The sequence below is a fragment of the Dipteris shenzhenensis genome, chromosome 10 (assembly GCF_047967505.1).
Source record: "Dipteris shenzhenensis isolate YYH24624 ecotype China chromosome 10, Dip_SZ_1.0, whole genome shotgun sequence".
NCBI lineage: Eukaryota > Viridiplantae > Streptophyta > Polypodiopsida > Gleicheniales > Dipteridaceae > Dipteris > Dipteris shenzhenensis.
Genome location: NC_141605.1, coordinates 8,061,198 through 8,086,023, shown reverse-complemented (window position 1 = coordinate 8,086,023; position 24,826 = coordinate 8,061,198). Strand labels below are relative to the sequence as shown.

At 45.2% G+C, this 24,826-nt stretch overlaps 1 protein-coding gene across 2 annotated transcripts in view; it reads left to right on the top strand.

The window, feature by feature from the left end:
* Window positions 1–24,826, top strand: part of ABH1 (ARM repeat superfamily protein) — a 144,471-nt gene that overhangs the window by 70,980 nt on the left and 48,665 nt on the right. For both annotated transcript variants that reach the window (XM_087380277.1, XM_087380278.1), the window contains 3 exons: window positions 5,515–5,717; window positions 8,990–9,060; window positions 9,213–9,297. In XM_087380277.1, coding sequence (XP_087236403.1) covers window positions 5,515–5,717; window positions 8,990–9,060; window positions 9,213–9,297 — 359 coding nt within the window. The remainder of the gene's footprint in view (window positions 1–5,514; window positions 5,718–8,989; window positions 9,061–9,212; window positions 9,298–24,826) is intronic.

The window sequence follows — 24,826 nt, the reverse complement described above, 5'->3', positions numbered from 1 at the left end:
CGGACCACAGTATCTGGGGGATAACTTTGGAACCAAACGAGTACTTAGGCTTTTGGATTCCTTGGGAATTCGCAAATATACCATCGTTCCTTTAGAGAACTCTCTAGGTGAACGATGTCTATTAGCATAAAATCTGTCGTGATCTTGGGCACTTCTAATAGACTCCTTGGCAAATTGCAACATTTCCTGCATGTCTAGCAAGAAGGTCTTTGCAGCATCATTTTGGATTCCTTTTAACCCAACCATAACTGGTGACTTAGGTTGAAACCCGTACATAAGCATAAAAGGACTGTAACCAGTACTCGAATGCTTTGCACTGTTATAAGCAAATTCTATCATAGGTAGATAATCTTCCCATGAAGACTGTCTCTTAGAAACATATGCCTGAAGCATATCTTCAACCAATTGGTTGACCTTCTCTGTACTGCCATCGGATTGGGCATGATCTGAGGAACTCATACTTAGAGTAGTTTCTAATTTCTCAAAAACAAGTGTCCAGAAGTTACTTGTAAACTTTGAGTCCCTGTCATTGACTATGTCAGAGGGCAAACCATACAGCTTAACAAGTGGTCCACAAACTCGTGAGCCAGCTGAACAGCTGAAATAGTTGTTCTAGTAGGTAAGAATCGAGCCATTTTTGTCAGACGGTCAACTATGACCCAAATGGAGTCATGACCCTTGCGCGTTCGAGGCAAACCAGTAATAAAATCCATGGAAATACTTTTTCATTTATTACCTGGAATTTGCAATGGCTGTAATAAACCCGCGCTTCTAAGGCGTTCTGCCTTAGTAACCTGACAAACCCGGCAACCTACCACATAGTTTTCAATAAATGCACGCATTTTAGGCTAATAAAAGGTATGCTTCACAACGGACAGAGTCCGATGTATACTTGGATGTCCAGCTCTAGGAGCATCATGACACTCCCAGAGAATCTTGGATCGAAGTTCCAAAACATCTGGCACACAAATCTTTCCATTCCGGAACAACAAGCCATTCCTAATCATTCGCTGACCTCCCGCCGCCTGTATCGTAGGGCGCACAATCCCTGAGTCCTGGTCAACCATGGAGCTCCCATCCTGGACTTTCTGCCAATAAGAACTGAAATGACTCAGTTGCGCAAAGCCCTCTCAAGGATTGAAATAGGTCTGAGGATATTTCCATAAATGACATAGCATTTACAAACTTGACTCGACTTAAGGCATTCGCCACACTATTCAACGAACCCTTGCGATAACGTATTTCAAAATCAAAATCTTGCATTAATTCTGCCCACCTAGCTTTCCGTCCCCTCAAGTCAAACCCATCACACACATACTTGATTGACTGATGATCGGTCAATACAAGAAACTTTGAACCATACAAGTAGTGTCTCCAAACCTTAAGGGCATACACTACTGCATAGAGTTATTTTTCTAGTGTGGGCCAACGATGTTGGGTGTCGTCTAGCTTCTTACTCTCAAAAGCTACAGGTCTGCCCTCTTGGAATAAAGCTGCCCCAATCGCAAAATCACTCGCATCGGCCTCTAAAACATAAGGCGGGGTAGGATCGGGTAATGCAAGAACGGGTGCTTCCTTGATAGAAAACTTCAAGGTTTCAAAAGCCTTGTTCAATGCATCATTCCAAGAGATCGGCTGGGTAGACCTGCGTCCACGACCTTTCAATATGTTTGTCAGGGGTGCCGTGATGTGTGAATAATCACGCACAAACTTCCGTAGAAATACCGTAAATCCTAGGAAAGAACGAAGTTGTTTCATAGTCTGAGGAATAGGCCATTCTAAAACCTTTTGGATACGATCCAGATCAATGCTAATACCTTCAGAAGAAATCTTGTGTCCTAAATAAATGATCTCCTTCATAAAGAAGTCACATTTACTTATCTTGGCATAGAGCTTATGCTGTCTTAGAATAATTAAGACAATCCGGAGGTGTCCTATGTGATCCTCTAGCGTTCGGCTATATACCAAGATGTCATCTAAGAACACTACAACGAATTTGCCCAGAAAATCTCGGAACAAATCGTTCATCATTTGCTGGAAGGTGGCAGGAGCATTGGTCAAACCAAAAGGTAATACAAGAAACTCGTAGTGGCCATACCTAGTTCGGAATGCGGTTCTATCTATGTGTTTAGCATAGATACGGATTTGGTGATAACCCGTTCACAAATCAATCTTAGTGAAATACTTCGCTCCAGCCAAACGGTCTATTAGATCATCGGAACGAGGTAGAGGGTATCGATTCTTAATTGTCACTTTATTCAATCGTTTATAATCTATACACATTCTCCATGTAGAATCCTTCTTCTTTTTTAAGAGGAGAGGTGCTCCCCAAGGTGATTTACTCGGGCTAATATAGCCCATATTCAAATAATCCTGTAGCTGTGAAGCTAACTCATCCTCCTCAAGCTGGGTGGAACACTAATAGGTTATTCTCAATTCACGGTGTTCAAACACACTTAAATCATTCTTGTTATTAACAGAGACAACAAATGAAGAAAGTAGAATCAAAACACACTGATAGAAATCATAATGAGAAGTGTTTTATATATTCCGAAGCTGCATCGCAGATACAATAGGCCCCTGAGAAGAGGGAATACTATCACACTGAATACAAAATTAGGTGTCCTTATCCAAAAAAGAAAGAGTATGGTCCTTCCATCCAAACCGAATATCATGGGTTTTAAACCACTCTATTCCGATTAACAAGTCCACATGCTCCAAGTTCATGACATAGCACGTAAGAGCCGCTGTGTAGTTTTGAATCCGGATAGTAAGGGCTTCAATCTTGCGATCCCAAAACTGCTTCCCAGTTGGAAGCTGCACCTCATAGGTGTGATCACTAGGTATCGTGGACAGCCCCATCTTCTGCACAAGTTTGTAATCAACAAAGTTGTGAGAGCTGCCCGTGTCAAAGAGAATGTGAACTCTTTGGTTCCTAACTTCTCCATAAACTCGGAAAAGATCATGGGAACCAAATAACGAAGTATTAAAAGTGCAATTACAAGAAAGTGGGCAGGTAATGACATTTACAGAAATACCTGTCATCGAAACTTGATTAGCTCCCTTGGCTTTGGTACTCGGACCCGCCTGGAGCTTTGGTCGTGGCGCTTGCTTCTGGTTCTTGCGCTTAGGACAATCGTTCTTAGTGTGACCCCGCTCCTCGCAGAAGCAGCAACGTCCTTCCTTCTTTAACTTCAACGTACGAAGGAAACGGGCACGACCATTCTTCGCCTGAGTCAAATGTTTCTTGGAGGCGTTGTCTATAGACTTCATCTCCCCGGTGGAAGAACTTCCGCTTGTTCTTCCCACCCGTGTCGGCAACTGTGGTTCCCTTTGCACTGGCCATGGTATCATCATAAATACGTGCGTAATTCATGGCCTCTTGCAACGTGGTACACTTGTTGTTCTTGATTTGTAACTTGTAGGAGTCAGGCAAACCATCCACAAAGAAACCTAACAAGGTCACTGGATCCATCTTTGTAGATCTGGTCTGCAAATCCCGAAACCTCTGAAGATAAACCTCAAAAGTCAAATTCAGCTTGGACATATCGAGGGCTTTGAGCTTGCCTACGATATCGTAATCTTCCTCCTTCTTCAGAAACTCTTTCCTGAAGACCCCTTCGAATTCTATCCATGTTGCATGCTTGGGTTGGAGTTCCTTCCACCACAATAAAGCCTTTCCTGACATAAACCCGGCTGCAAGCTGTATTTTCTTGTCATCTGGATAAGGGTGAAAGTGGAAGTGTACTTGCCACTTGTGCAACCAAGTGTCAACAACCTCCTTTGGTACGAGACTTCTGGTCTGTGGGAAAAGGATCTGGAGTGATATACCAATCCGTGCACATGACAATCACGGGGTTTTGCAGCCACCCAATTATATTCTCATCGACAATCAGAGAGCTATTGCAATATTACAGAATCCTATGTGTCATGCTCGTATGAAGGACATTGACATACATTATTATGTCAGAGCGCGATTGCATGCATGAGAGATCATCTTAATCTATTGCTCTATACACCTAGACGTGACCAATCTTTTTACCTAGGCATTTTCCAAAGAAATCTTGAAGCTGTTCACAAAGCTCTAGGCTTTCTTCATTTGGTGATTGATCTATTTCTCTGTACATGTTCACATTACCATTTGTTGGATATAGTGTGTGGTGTGAACTTGTCTTGTTGCATCTTTTACTATAAGAGGCATAAAGGACATACATTGATGCTCGTTTGGTAGCTCCACCCTTTCTGTTTGTTGTATCAGGTTTTCTACTAGTCTCATAGACCCATTGGTCTTCTATAGACTATATCAATCTTTCTTTCTTTCTTTCTCCCCTCCCTCCTCTTTGCATGGCATCTCGACCTCTCCAAGATCTCCTCTGCATGGCATTTCCACCACTCCAAGATCTCTCCATTTCTCAAGGCTATGTTCTCATGCATGATGTCTCTCATGCTCACCATGCGTCGTCAATTTATATGATGAGTTATGAGTGATATCATATGTCACATGCTCACCATTATGCATAGATTTACTTTTAGTAAGCATTTGCATTAGTATATTACCAAAACCTTTGATTTAATGAAGGGATGATTCTCTAGCTCAGCATAATCATCACCATTTCTCTTTTTAAGGTGGGAGAAACCACTCTTTATGGAGAAGTGAAATGATGAGTGTTTTTTTCCTGGAGACATGACAAATGAGGGCCTAAGTGAGCTATCCTAGCATCCTCATCCTTGAGAAATGATGGGCCTGAAATGGGTGATCATGCTTTAAACTTGGTGCATGTAAGATTACTAAATGCTGCAAAAAACATGATAATAATCTAAATTGTCTTGCAATCTAATTTGATATGCTACAAAACCCTGTTCAATTTGTCAATCAAAAGATAAAGTTGGTGCATGCAACCTTACTAAATGTTGCAAAACACATGATAAATATCTAGATCATGTCTTGCAATTTGATTTGATATGCTACACGACCTTATTTAAATTTGTCAATCAAACGATAAAGGTTGTTAAAGTTGGCTGTTTTTGTTGATTGACATAGATTTTTCAAAAGAAAAAGGAATGCCATGATAACCTGGTTTTTAATCCGAAACCCAAAGGAGGGTCTAATTTTCTAACATTTGCCTTTAAAAAAACACTGGAAATGACTCGAAATCCTTGAGTCAATAATCCATGATTCATCAATGCACTTGGACTTATTTTGCTTTGATATAGAAAAACATTATTCATCTTTCGATGTTTGGTGTATTGCTATATTGGCAGAGGTTGTACCATTGGATTTAGATTCTCTTTTACCAAAATTTGCCTTTTTCTTCTTATACTTGGAAGTAAAATAATTGTAGCATGAGAATAAATGCATTAATCAAATATTGAAAATGTGTTATGGTTTTGCAACCTAATGTGTCCGTTTGGTTGTTTGTTTATAGCAATTTGCATTGTGCCATAGGGTGAGCAAGTCTTGTATTGTTATCTATAAATGTATTGACTACCATGCATGTTTACTATATTTGTCAGTTCCGAGGCCATATCTTGTGTTTGAGGCGAGGTTGGCTACATGTCAGAGTCATGAGTTTGGGCCCATCACGTGTCCAGATCCACCAGAGCTACCTTCTAATGCTACAGAAGTTGCAATTGGTAAACAAAGACAAGAAGCAGAACAGAGGTTTCCGAGAAGGATGAGATGCATTCGAATCTTCCCACCTGTAAAGACGGATGAGGTAATTAAAACGTGTCACAAGAGTACATTCTAGTAGATGAGAATATTAGGGTTCTAGATTGCTATCTATATCGTCTTTTTGTTTTCTCATGTGTGCAAGGTGACCATTTGCTTATAGAAATAGAGGCTGGTTTTTTGTTAGTTAAGAGAACATGAATTTAAGTAGATAATATTTATCCTCCTAGGTGTGTTGCTTTGTTTGTGTGCGCGTGTGCTCCATGTGCATGTGTGTGTATTTGTGTGTATGTGTGAGCGTGTGTTTCTCTTTCTTTGTGGTCAGCCTCTCCCTCCTCTTCAGCCTTCCCTGCTATGTGGACTTGCTGCAGCGGTATTATTTGCATCAGCTCACAAGTTGGACGGGCAGCCTCCTACCTGATACATGCAGCCTTGGTGCCCTCTAAGGTTTGGTAGCCTTTGGAGGCTATCAAGCCAACCAAGGGCCGCCAAGCGCTCTGTGATCAACAAGAAGGGACTGTAGGCCATGAAGAAGTCCAAGGGCTGCCAAAGCAGACCCGGAACTTCAAGAAGTGGCACCGATCACGAACAAGGCCAACATATACCGTGGGCTCTTGATTCCTAAGGCATGAAAACTACATCAAGAAGAAACTAGATACTGCGCTGTTGGGTGTAGGAAGGAATTGAAGCTAAAAAATGGAAGCAAGGAGGAGAAAAACGAGATGTTGTAATAGATTGCTGTAAAACTGAAGTGTGGAGGCTCAAGGGAGAGCCAACATGACAAAACCCTAGGGCTAACTGTCCTATTGGACTAAGTGTCCTAACTGACCTAGATGGTACATAAACTAATTGTACCAATAGTCCTAACTGACTATAACTAGGCCTACAAGGCACATACCAGGGTATAAGTGGCATCTATGGATAGTCTATGAGACGGCCTACAAACCCCTAGTGGCAACTGTTTTATGCTTGGTGCTTCATGTGTTTCTTGATTCAGCAAGAAGCAGAGTACAATTGCTACTTCTAGCTGTGAGGCTGAGTACGTAGTAGCTTTTACAGCTACAGTGAAGTGTGTTTGGCTTAGGAAGCTACCTGCAGATCTTTGTGCATGTCAGACTGCTCCTACTACCATCTTCACTGATAGTCAGAGTGCTTTGGTTGTTGCACAGAATTCAGTTTTCCATGCTTGCACAAAGTACATTGAGGTTCACTATCACTATGTCAGAGAGGGATTACTAGCAGGTGATATTGAGTTGTCTTATGTTCCCACTGAAGACAGCTTGGCGGATCTTTTTACGAAGGCTCTACCTTGACCTAAGTTTGAGGCTTTTCGACAAGCTTTAAACTTAGTACCTTTTGTAACTTGATCTGTTGTACTCTGTACAGTCATAGGTTGCTATATCCCTACGGGACGAACATGTGCAACCATGACACTAGATATTTAGGTATCCTGAGCCATGTCCAGGATTGACAGAGAACAACCAGCCCAATCACTATCAGTGAATCCGTGCATGACAAATGAAGTATCAGCCCCATGAAGAAGGCCTACCTGTTTCGAAAGCCAAGTGTGAGCAAATGAGTATGAATTCTCGAATACCAAGCCCAAGGTTTGCTTCAATCCATAGAGGGCCTTTTTTAAGCGGCATACCTTGCTTTCAAAACCTTCAACTTCAAAGCCAAGAGGTTGGGAAACATAGACCTCTTCCTACAAATGTCCATGAAGGAAAGTTGTCTTAATATCAAGCTGATGTATCTGCCAATGAAAGTGGGTAGGGCAGCAAAGGCAATAACAATGCGAATAGTAGTGATCCTGGAAGTGGGAGCAAAAGTCTCCTCAAAGTCAATGCCATGCTGCTGAGCATAGCCCTTAGCAACAAGACGGGCTTTGTAATGGTACACTGAACCATCAGCTTTCTGTTTGATTTTGTAAACCCACTTAGAACCAATGGCATTCTTGCCATGAGGCAAATCACACAACTCCCAAGTGGTATTCTAATGGATAGAATCCAATTCAGCTTGCATGGCCTTCATCCAACAAACATTTTGAAAGGCATCTTGATGACATAAGCGCTCTTCATTGCATGCTGTAGCAACCAAAGCATAAACAACAAAACTAGCATGCTCTTTCCGGGCAGCTGCTCTTGTACGGGCTGCCAGAGGAGTGCCTTGTTTGCTGTCTTTTAATGTGTCAAGGAGCCAATGGGGTACCTTTTTGGGCTCCTGAATTTCTGCTCTTTCTTGGTCAAGAGCCCTGTGCAAATGATCCCGATCAGTGAGGCATATCAGGCTGAATTTTCTGGCTGCACATGTGGCTGCAAATGACCAACAGTTGGAGGAGGTACTACCTTAGATGGAGCATCATCCCGAGCATCGGATGGAAACAAAGGCATCAAGCTGTCGAATATGTCAGGGGCATCAACAACAGGCCGTTTTTGACAGTCCAGCAAAGGCATAGTGGAAGATTCATCAAACACAACATCCCGACTGACAAAACACTTGCCCGTGCGGGGCTGATATAGCTTATAGCCCTTGCTTCTTGGTTGCATAATGCACTTTGCGAACAAAACAACCACCTAAAGTGCGTGTCAGCCAATTACCCACATCAGCTGCAACTGGCATACGGCTTGGAAAGAAAATAATCACTGCATGCTTAGCATATTATCGGATCCACAATATCATCAACCTCCACCATTATCCCAACAGTGGGAGTAGAGTCTTTCCAATCTTTGCGAGTATCTTCAAATCCCTCATGCATAACATCATAAACCAGTTGAGCCTCAAGCGAGGCATGCACAGGGTCATCCAGACCCAAATCCTGCTTTTGCTTCTTGTGCGAGTAAGTCTTCACTGAAGCCATGAAGAAAGGCAAGCTGAAGAGCATTCGGGTGCGAGTTATGGACAATCTTTTGGATGACATGCAAGAAATGTTACCGCAATAAAAGGATAGTATTAGTACTGCTCAGAATAGACTTTAATTATCTTTTCAACCATGCCTCATCATGAGACTTCTGACCATTTTGCTAATCGTACGCCACTATACTTGCTACTATAATTATTGATATGTTGCATGTATCTGTAAATGTTTGGAAGTGCTTTAGGTAAGTCTTGGAGTAATGACATGGCATAAAGCGATGAGGTGCTTCCAGTTTTCCCTGATTTTCCCGTATGTTTGGTAATTTCCTTACGCTTGCATTGTTCCACTCAATGGTGGTAAGCAGTGAAGGTCACAGGGGAACTTCTTTTCCAATCTCAGTACGTTACTGTGTTTTAACAATTCTTTCAACACAAGATTAGTGAATGTGCTTCTGTGACTTGCAGCACATGGCCCCAATTGATCGTTTTGTTGTTGAGGAGTATCTGGTTGATGTTCTCTTCTACCTCAATGGATGGTAATCATGTTCATTTTGGTTTTTGAAGTATCTGTTTTATTTTGGATAGTAGGATTGCAAGCTGGATACCATAAAGCTAAATGATTCTATTGTAACCATCATTAAGTGATCTTTATGAACTGTTTCTTGAATGCTGTTTTGTGCCAAGCTAGCCGGAAGGAGTGTGCAGCATACATGGCAGGACTCCCCGTGCCCTTTCGTTATGAATACCTCATGGCTGAGACAGTATTCTCTCAGGTTCCTTCTGTTATCTTGAAATGTAAAGCGAAAGTCTCGTGTCAATACTACTTTATGTGAAGGGGCGAGGGCATTAGTTCTTCGAGTAAATAATGGCATGCTCCATGCTGTTCATCTTGGGGATTCACTTTTTATGTGTGGTTGTATCACTACTTTACCAGATTTGAGCTTGCAGAGCTTTTTTCATTAATGTTGAATTGAATGTGATGTGAGTTGTTTAAATACTTTAGACTCGCCTCCTATTGTGTAGGAGCTAGAAGGGAGTGTCTAGGAAGTACTGGTATGATCAATAGACATGCCACCTGATACACTATTTACTACTATCTGTCATCGAATCACGGGCAATCACAGGCGATGGCATCGTATTTTTCCTCCCAGCCTCACTTGTAGATTGCATGTACACGAAGATACGTAATTTCTTTTTCCTTCATGCCTATCCACAAGCCCACAATTCCCTAGATGGTTCCCTCCTGCCACATGTCATCTTTTTAGACCTTTAGCTTGGTACACCATTTACCCCTCTCTTGGGGCACAATTAAAACATTTGCCCCTTGGCATTCTTACACATTTAGGTGCACCTAGGCCTGAGCACTCAGAACCACCTAGTCGATGCCAATACACCCTCACCTAGGACCTTGGTAGTTACTTCCCTTGAATCTAGGAACACTCTCCGTAACTGGTATACGGATTCCCAGGTAGCTTCTGATAGAGGTAGACCATGCCATGCAACCAACACCGTGGGTATCTTCCGATTGCGCACTTGTATTGTTCCTCGGTCTAGGATTCCTGTTGGTTTGCGTCTTGCATTATCCTCTATCTCCTGAAACAAAACAACACCTTCGATTAGTGAGTCACCGGTATGCAAAAATTTCTTTAAACAAGAAACATGAAACACTGGGTGCACCTTACACCCCTGTGGTAATTCTAATTTATAGGCTATCTTGCCTATTCTTTTTAGAATTAACCATGGCCCACAATATCGAGGTGATAACTTAGCACACTCTCCTGCAGTCAAAGACTTAGAGTGCGAAGGAACTCTGAGAAAAACCTTTTCTCCTTCCTTAAATTCTCTAGCGAATCGGTTTTCATCCGCATACGCCTTAGCTCTATCCATAGCTTGGCGGATGTTAGCTCTCGCAAGTGCTAGCGTCTCCCGCATCTGAACCACAAAGTTTGCGGCACTAGTGACTTTCTGAGATATTCCAACTATAGTTGGATTCGCTGGCCTATAACCATAGTTCAGTTCAAACGGAGTGAACCCTGTAGAGGAATGTTTTCTATCATTGTAGGCAAACTCTGACAATGGCAACCACTTGTCCCATGTATGTTGCCTCAATGACACATATGCTCTAAGCATATCCTCTAAAATTTGGTTGATTCTTTCCGTCTGACCATCCGTTTCTGTATGATCCCCACTACTCATTCCCAACTCAGTCCTTAGTGTCTCAAATACCGCAATCAAAAAATGACCAGTAAATTTGACATCTCTGTTTGACACTATGGATTTGGGTAATCCATGCAGACGAAATATATGTCTAATAAACAAATCTGCCACTTGCGGGGCACTAACAGATTCTCTAGTTGGAATGAAGTGAGCCATCTTGGTAAGACGATCAACCACCATAAGGATAGAATCATATCCACCTTGTGTCGTAGGCAAACCTACAATAAAGTCCATGGAAATGCTCTCCCACTTACTTAGTGGTATCTCCAAGGGCTGTAAAAGTCCAGGCGGCTTCACCCGTTCTGCTTTACTTACCTGACACGAAAAATAACGTGTCACATATTTAAATCTCGTTTCACGAGATCATATGTCTTCTCTACTCCTGGATGTCCCGCACATGGGCTATCATGGCATTGTTGAATGACTCTCTGCCTGAGATCATTCTGATTAGGTACTACTACTATGCCATTTCTTTTCAGCATACCATCCCTTATGGCATATCTTGCATAAGTTTGGCATTTTCTGGATGCCAGGTCATCTTTTTCCCTGGGTTTTAACATATGAGCCTTAGGCCATAGGCTTTGGACGAACTCGTCCACCTTTTGAGTTTCTCTAATCTCGGCCATTAGAGCACTCTCTAACACCGTGAAACTCATGTTATGCATAATGCGTGACAACGCATCAGTAACTTTATTATCCTTCCCTCTTCGGTACCGGATCGTCAAATTAAACTCCTGCATGAGTTCTACCCACCTAGCTTGGCGGCCTCGCAAGTCAGGTTGTTTACAAAAATGTTTCAGAGTATCATGATCAACATCCACATAAAACTCTGATCCATACAAATAATATCTCCATGTTTTCAAAGCATGGACAACAGCATTACAACTCTAATTCATGAGTTGGCCAATTTTGTTGAGAGGGAGAAAGCTTCTTGCTTTCAAAGGCTACTGGCCTTCCCTCTTGGAGGAGAACTGCTCCTACCGCAATACCACTTGCATCGGTTTCAAGAAACAATGGTTTCTGGGGATCAACTATTTTTAACACCGGTCCTGAGACCACAGCTTGTTTTATGGTGTTAAAACTTTCTTGTTGACTCTGTCCCCATATAAAAGATACTTTATCTGAGGTCAGATCAGTCAATGGCGATACTATTTCGGAATATCCTTTGATATGCCTTCGATAAAATTGGACAAATCCCAAGAATGATCGCAAAGCGGTGAAACAAATCATGCCTCACCAAATGTGCCCAAGTCTTACAAGTTCCAAAACTCCATGTCGAAAAGGAAGCTGCCGCTATTGTGGTGTTGACGAGCATTTTGAGTTCAAATGTCAAAGGAAGATGGTAGACTTAGAGAGCCAGGTTAAGGAATTAAAGGCTATATCTATTTCAAATGCTCAAGGCTAACATGCACAATATAAATGAGTGCCCAATGTCTTGCATCAAAAATCAAGACTCAGGTGCAAATCAACATATGACCTTTCACCATGATCGGTTCATCAGTTTCAAGCCATTTACTTATAAACAAACAATACATCTGATGGGTGATGATGCAGAACATGATATTGAGGGCATTGGTGATATTCGATTCATCTTAATACTCATGATATTTTCAGCTTATTTGGTGTCCTCTACGTTCCCAATCTCAAGTGAGATTTAATCTCTATTGCAAGATTAACTGATATGGGGGTGATTGTTGAATTCACAACACATTTTAGTTTTACCCCACATGAAGAAACGCGTGATCTTTTGGCTAAAGGGGTTCAATCTCAATCATTATATCTACTCTTAGATGTTGGTGAGATCCAAGAGGTTGCTCTCTTGGCCATGTAGCACTTCGGATTTGTGGACTTTCTTTGGATCCATTTCTACCCCCTCAGGAGTAATTATGAATCCCAAATATTCAAGTTTAACCATACATAGTATAGTTTTCTTCTTATTTACATAAAGATTGGCTTTCCTCAAAGTACTGAACACTATTCTTAAGTGTTCGTGATGCTCAGTAATACTTTTACTGAATACCAGAATATCGTCAATAAAATGAACTACAAATTTTCCGATATACGGGTGTAGTAAATCGTTCATAAGCATGACGAATGTAGTTGGAGCATTGGTAAGTCCAAAGGGCATTACCAAAAACTCATAATGTGCTTCTAAAAGCGGTTTTATGCACATCCTCCGCTCTAATACGGATCTGATGGTAGCCACACTTAAGATCTATCTTACTGAAAATTACGGCCCCATGTAATGCATCTAGCAAATCATCGATCCGAGCCATCGGATACCTGTGCTTACTAGTGATATTATTCAATGCTCTGTAATCTATACAGAGACGGAAAATATCATCTTTCTTCTTCTTTAATATCACTGGTGAAGCAAAAGGTGAAAAACTGGGTTGAATCTGCCCCAGCTTGAGGCATTCTTTCAGTTGTCTTCGCACCTCAGCTTCTTCTGTAAAGCTTAATCTATAGGGAGGTCTATTTACAGGTTCTGCCCCCGGGATAAGCTCAATTTTATCCTGAACATTCCGCTCTGGAGGTAACCCATAAGGTAACTCATCCCTAAAACAATCAGAGTACTTCTCCGATATCTCTTTAGCCAACTCGGCCATTTCCCCATCTTGGGTAGCCTCAGTGCTAGTCGATGCATCATCAATCGACTCTACCGATGCTATACACAGACACATAAACTCTTTCGGTGTCTTCCGAATTTCCATGGCTGAAATTAATGGTCCTTGAGGTAAATCCTTTTCACCTCGCAAAACATATTCTACCCCGTTCATCTTGAATTGGTAAATATGCTTTTTCCAATCAATGGCTGGATTTTTCCAAAAATGCCAAGCCATGCCTAGGGCTATATCTGCGTGAGCAAGCCTGGTCAACTCAAAGTCCAGCTTCTCAACATAGTCCTGTATTCGAAGTTCCAACTGGGTAACCCTCTGGTCCCATACTTCAGTTGTATAAGCATAGTCTGACGGACTAGTTTTCAACTTGAGCCTCTTAATAAGCTTCGAGTTAATTACAGTGCGTTGACGCTGAGTCAAACAACACAATCACATCATGATTGGCTACTTGCCTTTTCATTTTAATCAACTCGGGCTCATCAAAAATCGTATACCCCATCGCTGCGGGCTTTGAAAGGATATTATCAGCTGCACCGCTTACTAACTTAGTAACAGACACACTTAACAACACAGGTACTAACCTCTGAGAAGGTCCCGCCAATTGCATCTGCATATGTTCCGCATTGGGACTCTCCTGCATTTCCGCGTCGCATTCATATATTATCATATTGGCCGTGCGATGGTCTTTGTTTAGTGGACAATCTTTCACTAATGTCGCTGAAGGCAGCCGAAGCACAGTCCTTCTTTTCTAGCTTTTTCTTTTTGCTCAAGGGTCAACGAGGACTTTGACCAAGCCCGGGCTGCCATTGGAGTTACTTTTCTTTTCACCCCAACGGTGGTACTTGTCTTTGCTTGTCCCTCAACCGGCTTCATGTGCTTGGTTTGGCCACTTGGCTGCGAGACACTTGTCTTTGAAGTCCATTTCCTCTGAAATCCCCCTTTTCTTGGGTACTCATGCTGAGTCCCTGCCTGCACAAATCCACTAGATCTGCCTCTGGCATCCTCATAGTTCAGGGCTACTGCAATAGATTCATCTAATGTAGTCACATATTTAGCCCGAACTTCCATTTTAATCTTATGGTTCAGCCCATAGATATAGTCTTTTAACTGAACCGACATAGGGAGAGGGTGTGTTATTTTCATAAGACATTCCCTGAACTTGTCAGTGTAATCTGCCACCGACAAATTCCTCTGGCAAAGGCTTCTATAAGCATCCCAAGCTCGGGACACTTCCTCAGGTGGAAGAAAGTGTTTCTTAAATTCAGCCTTAAACCCTTACCAGGTGGTAGGGGCAACCTGATCTTTCTGTTGTTTTATCCACCACCTATCCGCTGCCTCAATAAACAGGTGAGTGGTCTCGCGGGTTTTCTTTAGATCAGATATAATTTTACAAATGGCGAAGGCTTCTTCCCACTTGTGTAACCAAACCTCGATCACATCAGAATTGCGCTTGGTCATCCGACCAGCGTACTTTTCCGGTCTACAGTTAGCAATATTAGGTACCTTGACCTTCGCACGTTTCGACGAGTGTATATTGGGCTCTGGCTCTGCTAGAGCTTTGCCCTTTTCATTTCTAGATGGTCTAGCCGACAAGGCTTGCACCATCTCTCTAATTTCATTTTGACCAGCGTTCACTTGAAGCTGCTGGTTCATGATCTGTTGTAAGGCATCTTCTAGTACAGAAATCCTACCCACCAAAGTAGGTGTGGTGTGATGGGACACTTCTTGCGTAGATCGTGCTCTAGATTCACCAGGATTTACCCTGGAATCTTGTCCCTCTCCCTCCATTCTTTCAAAAGGGAAATTAGAAATTCATTTATTATTATTATTTTTTCACTTCGAATTTCCCTCTGCTGTACAGGAATAAATCGACTGCAAACTGGAAACTAAAATTTTATATAGAAGGCGAAAGAATGCCCCCTGGAAGCTCCACGTAATGCAGATATCCCAATTTCCTTTGATGAAGAACAAAGTGACCTTCGGAACAGCTATGGAATCGGCCTGCTCTTCTCCAGCCTGCTCTCTGTTTCGGAATCAGCCTCAGCCCACGGGCTATTTACGTGACCACATCCCAGATACCAAATTACAAGTCTGCGGCTGTACGCGATCCTGCCTTGAAGAGCTTCTAGATGGCCCGTCAACCGAACCAAAACCCGATTAATTTCGTGGAGCCCACGAACAGTCAATTCCGTCCCCCAACTCTGGTCGTGTCCTCACCGAATGAGTCAGACGCACAGTCATGACGCTGCCCGTGCGTCGCCCCTCGCCATGCCTCAGCTCCACGACGTAATCCTGCGCTGAAGTCTTCCTCCGTCACCTGCCTTACGGGAACCTTACACTCCTGCAACTGCTTATAAGCCTGGAGCTTGGCTGTATCGTCGTCACATATCCCATGCCTGCGCTCCCTTCATACGCAATCCCCTCGTCCAGCCCGAATGCTCTGATACCAAATGAAACACTATTTACTACTATCTGTTCCTTTCATCGAATCACGGGCAATCACAGGCGATGGCATCGTATTTTTCCTCCCAGCCTCACTTGTAGATTGCATGCACACGAAGATACGTAATTTCTTTTTCCTTCATGCCTATCCACAAGCCCACAATTCCCTAGATGGTTCCCTCCTGCCACATGTCATCTTTTTAGACCTTTAGCTTGGTACACCATTTACCCCTCTCTTGGGGCACAATTAAAACATTTGCCCCTTGGCATTCTTACACATTTAGGTGCACCTAGGCCTGAGCACTCAGAACCACCTAGTCGATGCCAATACACCCTCACCTAGGACCTTGGCAGTTACTTCCCTTGACCATTTAATTTACGCACATGAAATATTATAGAAGTCGGTCATCTAAGAGAAAATGCCCACCGATCTTTCCGAGGTCATGCTATCTCAGCTAGAGCATAACACCACCGCTTTGGCGGCTTCGATGAACTGATCCCTTCCTTTGTCTCTCTGCTGCATTTTGACCTGCCTACTCCCCTTCCTTTCTTCCAGCAGCCCAGCCTGTGAGCAAACCTGCTCACAGGTCCTGAGTGCCACCCTTCTTGTGCGTCGTTTCTGAGTCTGATTTTCCTCTCTTCGTCACTGGAGTTGCTCCCTTCCCTGCCAAGGGTTCTGGTGCACTGTGATTATGAGAGCCTTTGGGAAGGCATCGTCGAGTGTAGGTCTGCCCTGGTTAGCAGGTCTTCATGCCCCATTTGGCCCATTGTGCAAAGTCCAGGTTAGTGTAGGTGTGCCGCTTACCAGCTTTCTTTTTGGCTGGAGGTATTCTGTCCATCGTGTGATGTTTTGGGCCTTGCAACATTTGCCTCCTTGATGCCTCTCCAGTGGCTTTTGTTCTGCAGCCCCCTGCTCAAGTTTTGTCAGGCTACCTTAACCTCACTGAGGACTGTGTAATCATGTCTCCAGTGCCTTCTGCCCATGCATACCCAAGGTCCTTTGTACCTTGGATTGCAGCCTGGACCTCTCGACTGCTGTCTGTGAAATGGCCAGTTCAGATGAAAAGTGGCTGTCCCGACAGGGCAGGGGTAGTGCGTGTTCTGAGTAGCTCCATTAGTGGTCTGGCCTCGACAATCCCCCCCCCCCCCCCGCCATTATGAGAGACGACGCGATAGACACAGCTCCGAGACATCCTTGCATCTCATAGGAGGGCCACCATGGCACTTGGATATGCCTTTTAAATTTCTGAGTTTCCTATGTGTATCAGTTTTGAGTTCTGATTTTTTGTGTTTTCTTAGCACTTTGCTAGGGTCTTAGCGAACCATTGCTTCAGCCCACTGCGGCTTGTATGAGTCATTCTGTGATTGTACCTTGTCTCATAGGCCGGCGAGGCGTCCCGAAGAAGTTAATACATCCTTCTCTCTCTCTCTCTCTCTCTCTCTCTCTCTCTCTCTCTCGCATCATCATCACAGGTCTCCTCTCCAGTAGCCTCACCACTGGCCCCACTTTCCCCTCATATCACCTCTATCTCTCAATCAGCCACCCTTCATCACCTCGTCTGGCCTCGCTACTCCTACATATCACTCCCCTGTCGAGATCATGCTGCCCCCACCTTCAGTACAACCTCAGCAGCCCACCTTCATTCCAGCCCCTCTCGAGATCCAGTTCCCACCTGGACCAGGACATCTTAGGTTCCCGCCAGATGCTTGGGACTCCCTATTGGTTGAGATACACAGCATCCGGGCCCGTTAGGCAGAGCTGACACATTACACCCAGGAGCAGGCCTGATACACCCAGGAGCAGGCCCGCATTATACAAGAGCGGGGCACCCTTATCCAGGGACTCACACGACATCACACAACTTCGAGAGGAGCTCGGGACCCTCAGAGCAGCGCCTGGAGCGACCCCAGTCACAGAGATGGAGGCACAGATAGCCACGATACAGTCGGCTATAGCAGAGACGACTAGATGGGTGGATGTGGCGAAACGGGATCCCGCAAAGGCAACTGTTTCAGCCGCCATACAGGAGCAGCAGCGGCGGGCTTCGAAGGCCCTCAACATCCGGGTACGAGGGATCACGCGAGACAACACTTGCACCTACGATGCCCATGGAGGAGGCGATCACCTTTGTGACCACCACCATGGGAGTCCCCGACCATGGCATAGAGAGAGCATGGCGTGTTGGGAGAGATCCCAACCGAGAGCAGCCCCTAGTCATTCGCTTCAGAGATTCACATGCTCGACTAGCGACACTCCGACGTCGAGCCTCTCTAGGAGAGCATCCCACCCTGTCCATGGACGAGGATTTGACACCACCACAGATTGAGGAGCGACGAGTTCTTCTGCAGCAGTGGGATGTTGCCCGCAAGGAGGGGAAATGGGCCGTGGTCCGAGATGGTAGGTTGTTGACCCCCCAGCTCCACCCGTATCTCCTAGGGAGACGGGGCCTATGACACTCAGGTTTCCGAGACCCTAGACTGCACCATTTGGAACTGTAATGGTACCTTATGGTCAGACCCAGGGAACTTTTCGGAGTCTTATACAGGACGAGACATAGTCTTTTACACGGAGACATACCAGAGCCCAGAGCCTCCACTACCCATAGTCAATGGCTACACATGGGAGTCAGCCTTCAGGGATGAGACGAGGGATACAGGAGGAGTCCGAGGATCAGGCGGGGTCACAGTATTGTACAGGTCTTCCCTCGTTGGAGAGAAAGGACGCACACTCCCGATTCATGTGGATCCGGATCCGACGCATAGACACCCGTGACCTTTTCATAGCAATATGCTACTTCCCGCCAGACACATTCCACTTCGCCAGAGTGGCACGAGAGGAGGGTGAGACATTGCCATATGCACCCTTACATCAGGATATCCCAGACCTTTCAGCCCTTGGGGAAGTTCTCCTCGTTGGGGACTTCAACGCCAGGACGAGCACGCGCTTGGTACCACTCTTGGACTTCCGAGACGACTCTATCATGCTACCAAACAATGGGCCTGTTACACTATATGGAGACACGCTCCTTGATCTGGGCAGGATGCATGATCTCATCATCTACAACGGGCTCGACCTATGGCCCTCCTCAGGTGGTTTTACTTGCTTCCCACACGGGGGGGGCACTAGTGTAGTAGATTACATCATGGGATCCCCTACCTGAATTCACTTCATGTATCACCGACTTCACCATAGCACCACTCCCTCCAGGAGCTGATCACACATACCTATTCTTCACTATCGCCACCCCACGCTTAGCCACACCACACACACCTCATAGGAAGCACGACATCTACCACGACATACACTTTGATCACAGCCTCTCACCGGCCTACTCTGGACGCTTAAACAAACTCCTAACCTACATCGATCACATACTACTCATAGAGGACCGTGCTGCCCTGATTAGTTGCACACTCCACGAGGCTGCCCTCCAAATCATTCCCCACACCACATGGTCCACTAGACCACCACCTCTTGGTTCTGTACCCTGCAACAATTGGTACGATGCGGAGTGCAAGGCTTATCTCCGACAGCTCCGATTTGAAACGAGATGTCACCTCCCGAACACACCAGACATGGTACGCAAGTACCGACGTCTCGTATGTCGAAAGGAGGAGGCATTTCTTCGTCGAAAGGAGGAGGAGTTGCTGTGCATCTTGTGCAGCATCAACTCTAAGGATTTTGGGTGGAGATTCCTTGAGTGTAGGTCCCCATCATCCCTCACCGACACAAGAGTCTGGCACACGTATGCACACCATCTTTATGATGTCCCACCAGCCCACTCCAGATCTCATACACACACCTTGCCCCACCACTTGCACGTTGTTCAGCAGAGGGGGAGTCAAGGACGCGACATTGAAATTGCACAATGGCCGAGCGAAGGATCACGAGGGGCTATGCACTGAGTTTATCGCATATGCGATCGACACGTTAGCTCCGATCCTAGCAAAGCTATTCAATGATGCTGTTTGCCTTGGCTTCCCCCACACCTCGACACTCAACACCATCACCCCCATCCACAAGACAGGGGATCCCATGGACCCGAGTAACTACAGGACTATCATGATTGGACATGTGATGTCCAAGATCTATGCAGTTGTATTGGATGCATCGGTCAGCCTTGTTCGCAGAGATGAGAGGGCTCATAGTAGAGGGTCAGGCCGGTTTTAGGCGAGACCATGGGACTATGGATCACATACTCACACTCAGGAGTGTCATTGAGCAGGCCAGATCACGGAAGGAGAGGGTATATTGTTGCTTTGTGGATTTCCGCAAAGCCTTTGACACAGTACCTCGAGCTTGTCTCATCACACGCCTACAGACACTGGGATTTGATCAGGAGATGATCTGGGCAGTCATGGCACTGTATGAGAGAGTCTCAGGTCGAGTTCGGATAGGCGCAGGTTGGACATATGAGATGCTGAGTACCATAGGGGTCAAATAGAGTTGTCCTTTATCACCGACCGTGTTTGGCCTCTACATCGATGAGCTTGAGACTTTCATGGGGACGTTCGGAGGGACCGGTTGCTCACTTGTCGGGATCATCATCAGGATTCTTCTTTATGCAGATGATGTGGCACTCTTGTCGTCCACACCCGAGGGAGTCCAGCGACATCTGGATGCACTACTGCAGGCTTTTTGTTTATCCCATGATTTGGAGGTCAACCTTGGCAAGACCAAGGTCATGATCTTTAACTCCTCTCGAGCAAACATGCAACGGAAGCAGGTTACTTTTACTTTCAGTGGGTCACCAATTGAGATAGTATCCTCATACACTTACTTGGGGGTCATCTTCTCCGGCCTGATCTTCAAGATGAGACCAACGATGCAGGCTAGCAGACTGAGCAGGGATACGCCTCATTGGTTCGGCTAGAGAGACTATGCTTTCACTCCCACTTCCAGGACCCTCGGACCAGGGCTCTTCTCTTCGACTCCTTGGTCCGACCAGCTGGTATGTATGGCAGCCCTTGTTGGGGGCTTGACATGTTAGAGTTAGAGCGGACACGGGTGGAGCGCTTGCAGATCCTCATGCTCTCACGGATGATCGAGGGGAAACCGTTTGTACCTTATTACATCATTCAGGCTGAGTTTGGTGCTTCTTCACTTCAGCTAGATACAGCCTTTCAGACCATCACATATCTACACCGGGTTAGATCATATGGGGACTGCACATCAGGGAGACAGAGGTTGCCATGGTTGGCTCTCGATTCCTCCATGAGGTTGGCAGCAGAGGGAGATGAGCGATGCTGGTATGCACAGATTCACAGATGGTTTGTGAGACTAGGGTTTCACATCGATAGGATATCTCCTTTTCAGTATAGTTTAGATGCCCCTCCGGTATTCCCACCTACCATTTCGATTGGGCCACACACCAACCAGGTCATTCAAGAGGATCTTCTACAGCTACACACCTTTAGGACTTGGTTGGAGCCGAGGGAGCTCCCAGAGAAGCTGAGTTTCTACAGATATTACTGTCTTCATATTTCGGAGGAGGAATTCATCACTCACTGCGGATCTCGATCAGACAGTTTCGGGTATCATTACACCGCCTCCACATAGAGAGCGGCAGAGCAGAGGGGATTCCTAGGGAGCATCGCTTATGCATATTGTACGACTGTCAGAAGGTTGAGTCGGAGGAGCATTTTATTTTCAGGTGCCCAGTGTACTAGTGCCTCTTCAGAGACAGCTCCGGGCTCCTTTCCAGATTCCTCGCCTACCCAGATCAGAGATGCCTCCGGCCTTTATTCACGAGGGGGTCCGACACAGAGAGTACTTACTTGGGCGACGAGGCTTGGCCACATCATCAGACACCTCTCAGAGCAGGATCACAGAGTTCTTCCCATCGAGTGACATTGACTGTCCAGTCTCTAGCCACAAACGTGACAAAGACCTCGAACCGACGACCGCAGCATGACACACGAGACATCGAGGGGAGATACAGATCACTCTGGAAGGCCTCCCGTCATTGTTTAGACCCGGGATACGTCCCATGGGAGTCACGGTGGCTCGGGTCTTGTATTGAGCGTCGTCCAGGAGACTGAGCACCAGCCAGGGCGACATGACATACCGAGGGTTCTGCTCCACTCCAGTCCTTTTCTTTTCTTTTCTTTTCATTGCTACATCCAGATGTATTTGATTATGTATGATCAGACTTAGGGTTCAGCACGGGTGATGATGCTCGTTTCAGTAGCTTCACCCTTACTGTGATTTGTATCAGGTTCTCTTTCAGTCTCATAGACCCATCGGTCTTTTGAAGACTCTAATAAAATTTCTTTTCTTTCTTTCTTTCTCTCTCTGAGACACACCCTTTTTTTGGGGGGGGGGAGGGATAAAATCGAGTTGTCATTATATTTCTAGAGAAAGGGACAATCATCTCTCTCTCTGACACACACACACACACACACACACACACACACACACACACACACACACACACACTTTTTTTTTTGTGAGAAGAAATCTTTATTTCTATAGAATAATTACATTCATAGCTGCTTCAAAAAGCGAAGTAGCTACTACTCAAGAAAAGATCTCAGTATAGGCTGTATACACATCCTGATCAATCAAACGAGTCTGAAAACAATCGTAGAATGATTGTTGCAGAGATCGTTTGAAAAAAAGGAAGGATGAAAATAGTGGATCACCAAAGACTCTATGATTTCTATCCATCCATAAAGTCCATAGGGTCCAATATCGCACCCCTACAAAAAATAAATCAAAACCCTGTCTCTGGGGATGAAATCCAAACAACCAGAAAAATATGCCAAAAGTAACAGTAGGAAATCGCTGTCGAAGCCTCTGTTTGATGAGAGCAATGAGATTAGAAGTATTTGGACAGGACCAAAAGATGTGGAGCACTGATTCAGTAGAGTGCGAGCATCTAGTGCGAGCATCTGTGACAAACTACTGAAGCAATATGTCTGTGTGCGAGTAACTGCCCAGATGGAAAAATGCCAAGGAGAACTCGCCATAGGAAAAGCTGTTGTCGAAGAGGGACTTTGTAATGCCAAAGGAGACGCAGCCTTTTTCTCCACCACTTCATTGGACGATCCATATGCCAAACAGTATTTGCTCTGTTGGAAATCCAAGGTGGAGGTAATAATACTCTATACAATGATGACACTGTGATATGTACACACACACACACACACACACACACACGCATTTTTTTTTTTGGGGTAAAATCCAGTGCAGCGTCTTTATAATGTCATAACTTTACAAGAGGGAAAGTCTCCAAGATGGAGAGTATTCACAGATCAGAAGCATAAAAAGAAAAGCTCAATGCAAGATGCATGTATATCACCCTCATGGCAGGCATCATATAAAGATTGCCGCAATGAGGCTCTAAAAGATTCATATGACTTTTGAAACTGACGGCCCAAATATGCCAAATTATGTTCTTCCTAGATTGTCCAAAGAGCCCAATATCTCACCCATGAGAAAAAGAGTGAGTATTGAGATAAAGACGTGCCAAATAACCAAAAAAGTTTCCCAAATATGTGACTCGGGAAACGGAGGCGAAGATGATCTGAAATTTTCCCCAGGAGGTTCCGAGTAGACTGACAATGCCAAAGTAGATGAGGGACAGTCTCTGAAGGAGCGTGACACCGTAGGCAAGTGGGTGAAGCAATCTCTGAAGGAGCGTGACACCGTAGGCAAGTGGGTGAAGCAATGTGACGTTTAGCAAGTGTGATTCCCACTGACAGTGTGCCAGTCAAGCATCTCCAAAGAAAAAGTCTTTGTTTCAAAGGCATTTTTCTTCCGCCACCATGAAAGGGGCCGCCTGATATGCCACAGAGTATTAGCACATTGATAGGGGCAGGTTGAAGAAGCTTGTAGACTTTGATGGAGGTCAAAACAGACAGAGGAATAGGACGAGAGCATGTAGCAGTGGGGTACAATTGCCAATCCATAAGCCTGTCTCTCACACACACACACACGCACGCACGCACGCACGCACGCACGTGAGGCCAACTGCCATGTATGCAACACCTTTCTGGGGGTGTGACCTTTCAGCAGCAGAGTGGAGGAGATTCGAGCGGCTACAGGTAATGATGGGATCTAGGATGATTCGCAATAATCCCTCATCAGATAGTACAGGCAGAGTTTGCTATGATCCCTCTCCAGGTCGATGCCACCTTTCAGACAGTGACATTCCTCCATAGAGTCTGGGACCTACCTCGTGAGAGACTACCGAGACTGGCATTGGAGTCCTCTATTCGACTTGTAGAGAGTGGATTTATTACAGCATGGTATGCACGTGTCTCCGTATGGTTTGCCAGCCATGGCATTCAGATGGACAGGCTCCCCCCTTTTTAGTACAGCATGGATGCACCTCTTGAGCTGATTCCACGAGATGAGATTAACCGCATCATACGGTTAGACCTCCTCCAGCTTCACACATTTCGGACTTGGGGGGGCGGGGGGGGGGGTCAGGAGTTCCCCACCAAGACCCAGCTCTACTATGACCATTTTTTGAAAGTATCAGAGGATGGTCTTAGTATCTTGAGGACAGAGGAGTCTGACACGCACTTAGGATTGCCATTGGACAGATGCGAGTCTCCTCCCATAAGCTGAGGATTGAGGCAGGGAGAGCTGTAGGCATATCCAAAGAGGACTTGTAGGTTATGCATGATGGGTCAGGTCGAGACAGAGGAGCACTTTGTCTGTGTGTGCCCAGCCTACTATGAGATTTGAGGGCGCTACCATTGCCTCTTTTAGGAGGGATACGGTTTGGGACCACTCTCACGACTGATCCACTTCCAGGACCAGGTATGTGTTGGTGGACTCTACTTGATGGAGATGCGGCGACACAGGGAGACACTATTGCGGCATATTAGAGAGCAGCAGGATGTGACCACCACCACACCACAGGACACTGAGGTAGACTGAGTGCGGAGACAGCAGGTCACTGACTTCTATGCATTTGAGTCAGCTCCAGGGCACTGGGGGGTGGAGGAGGAGGAGCTAGCTGACATGAGAGAGAGATGGATCAGTAGACGGAGCTGGCATGACACCACT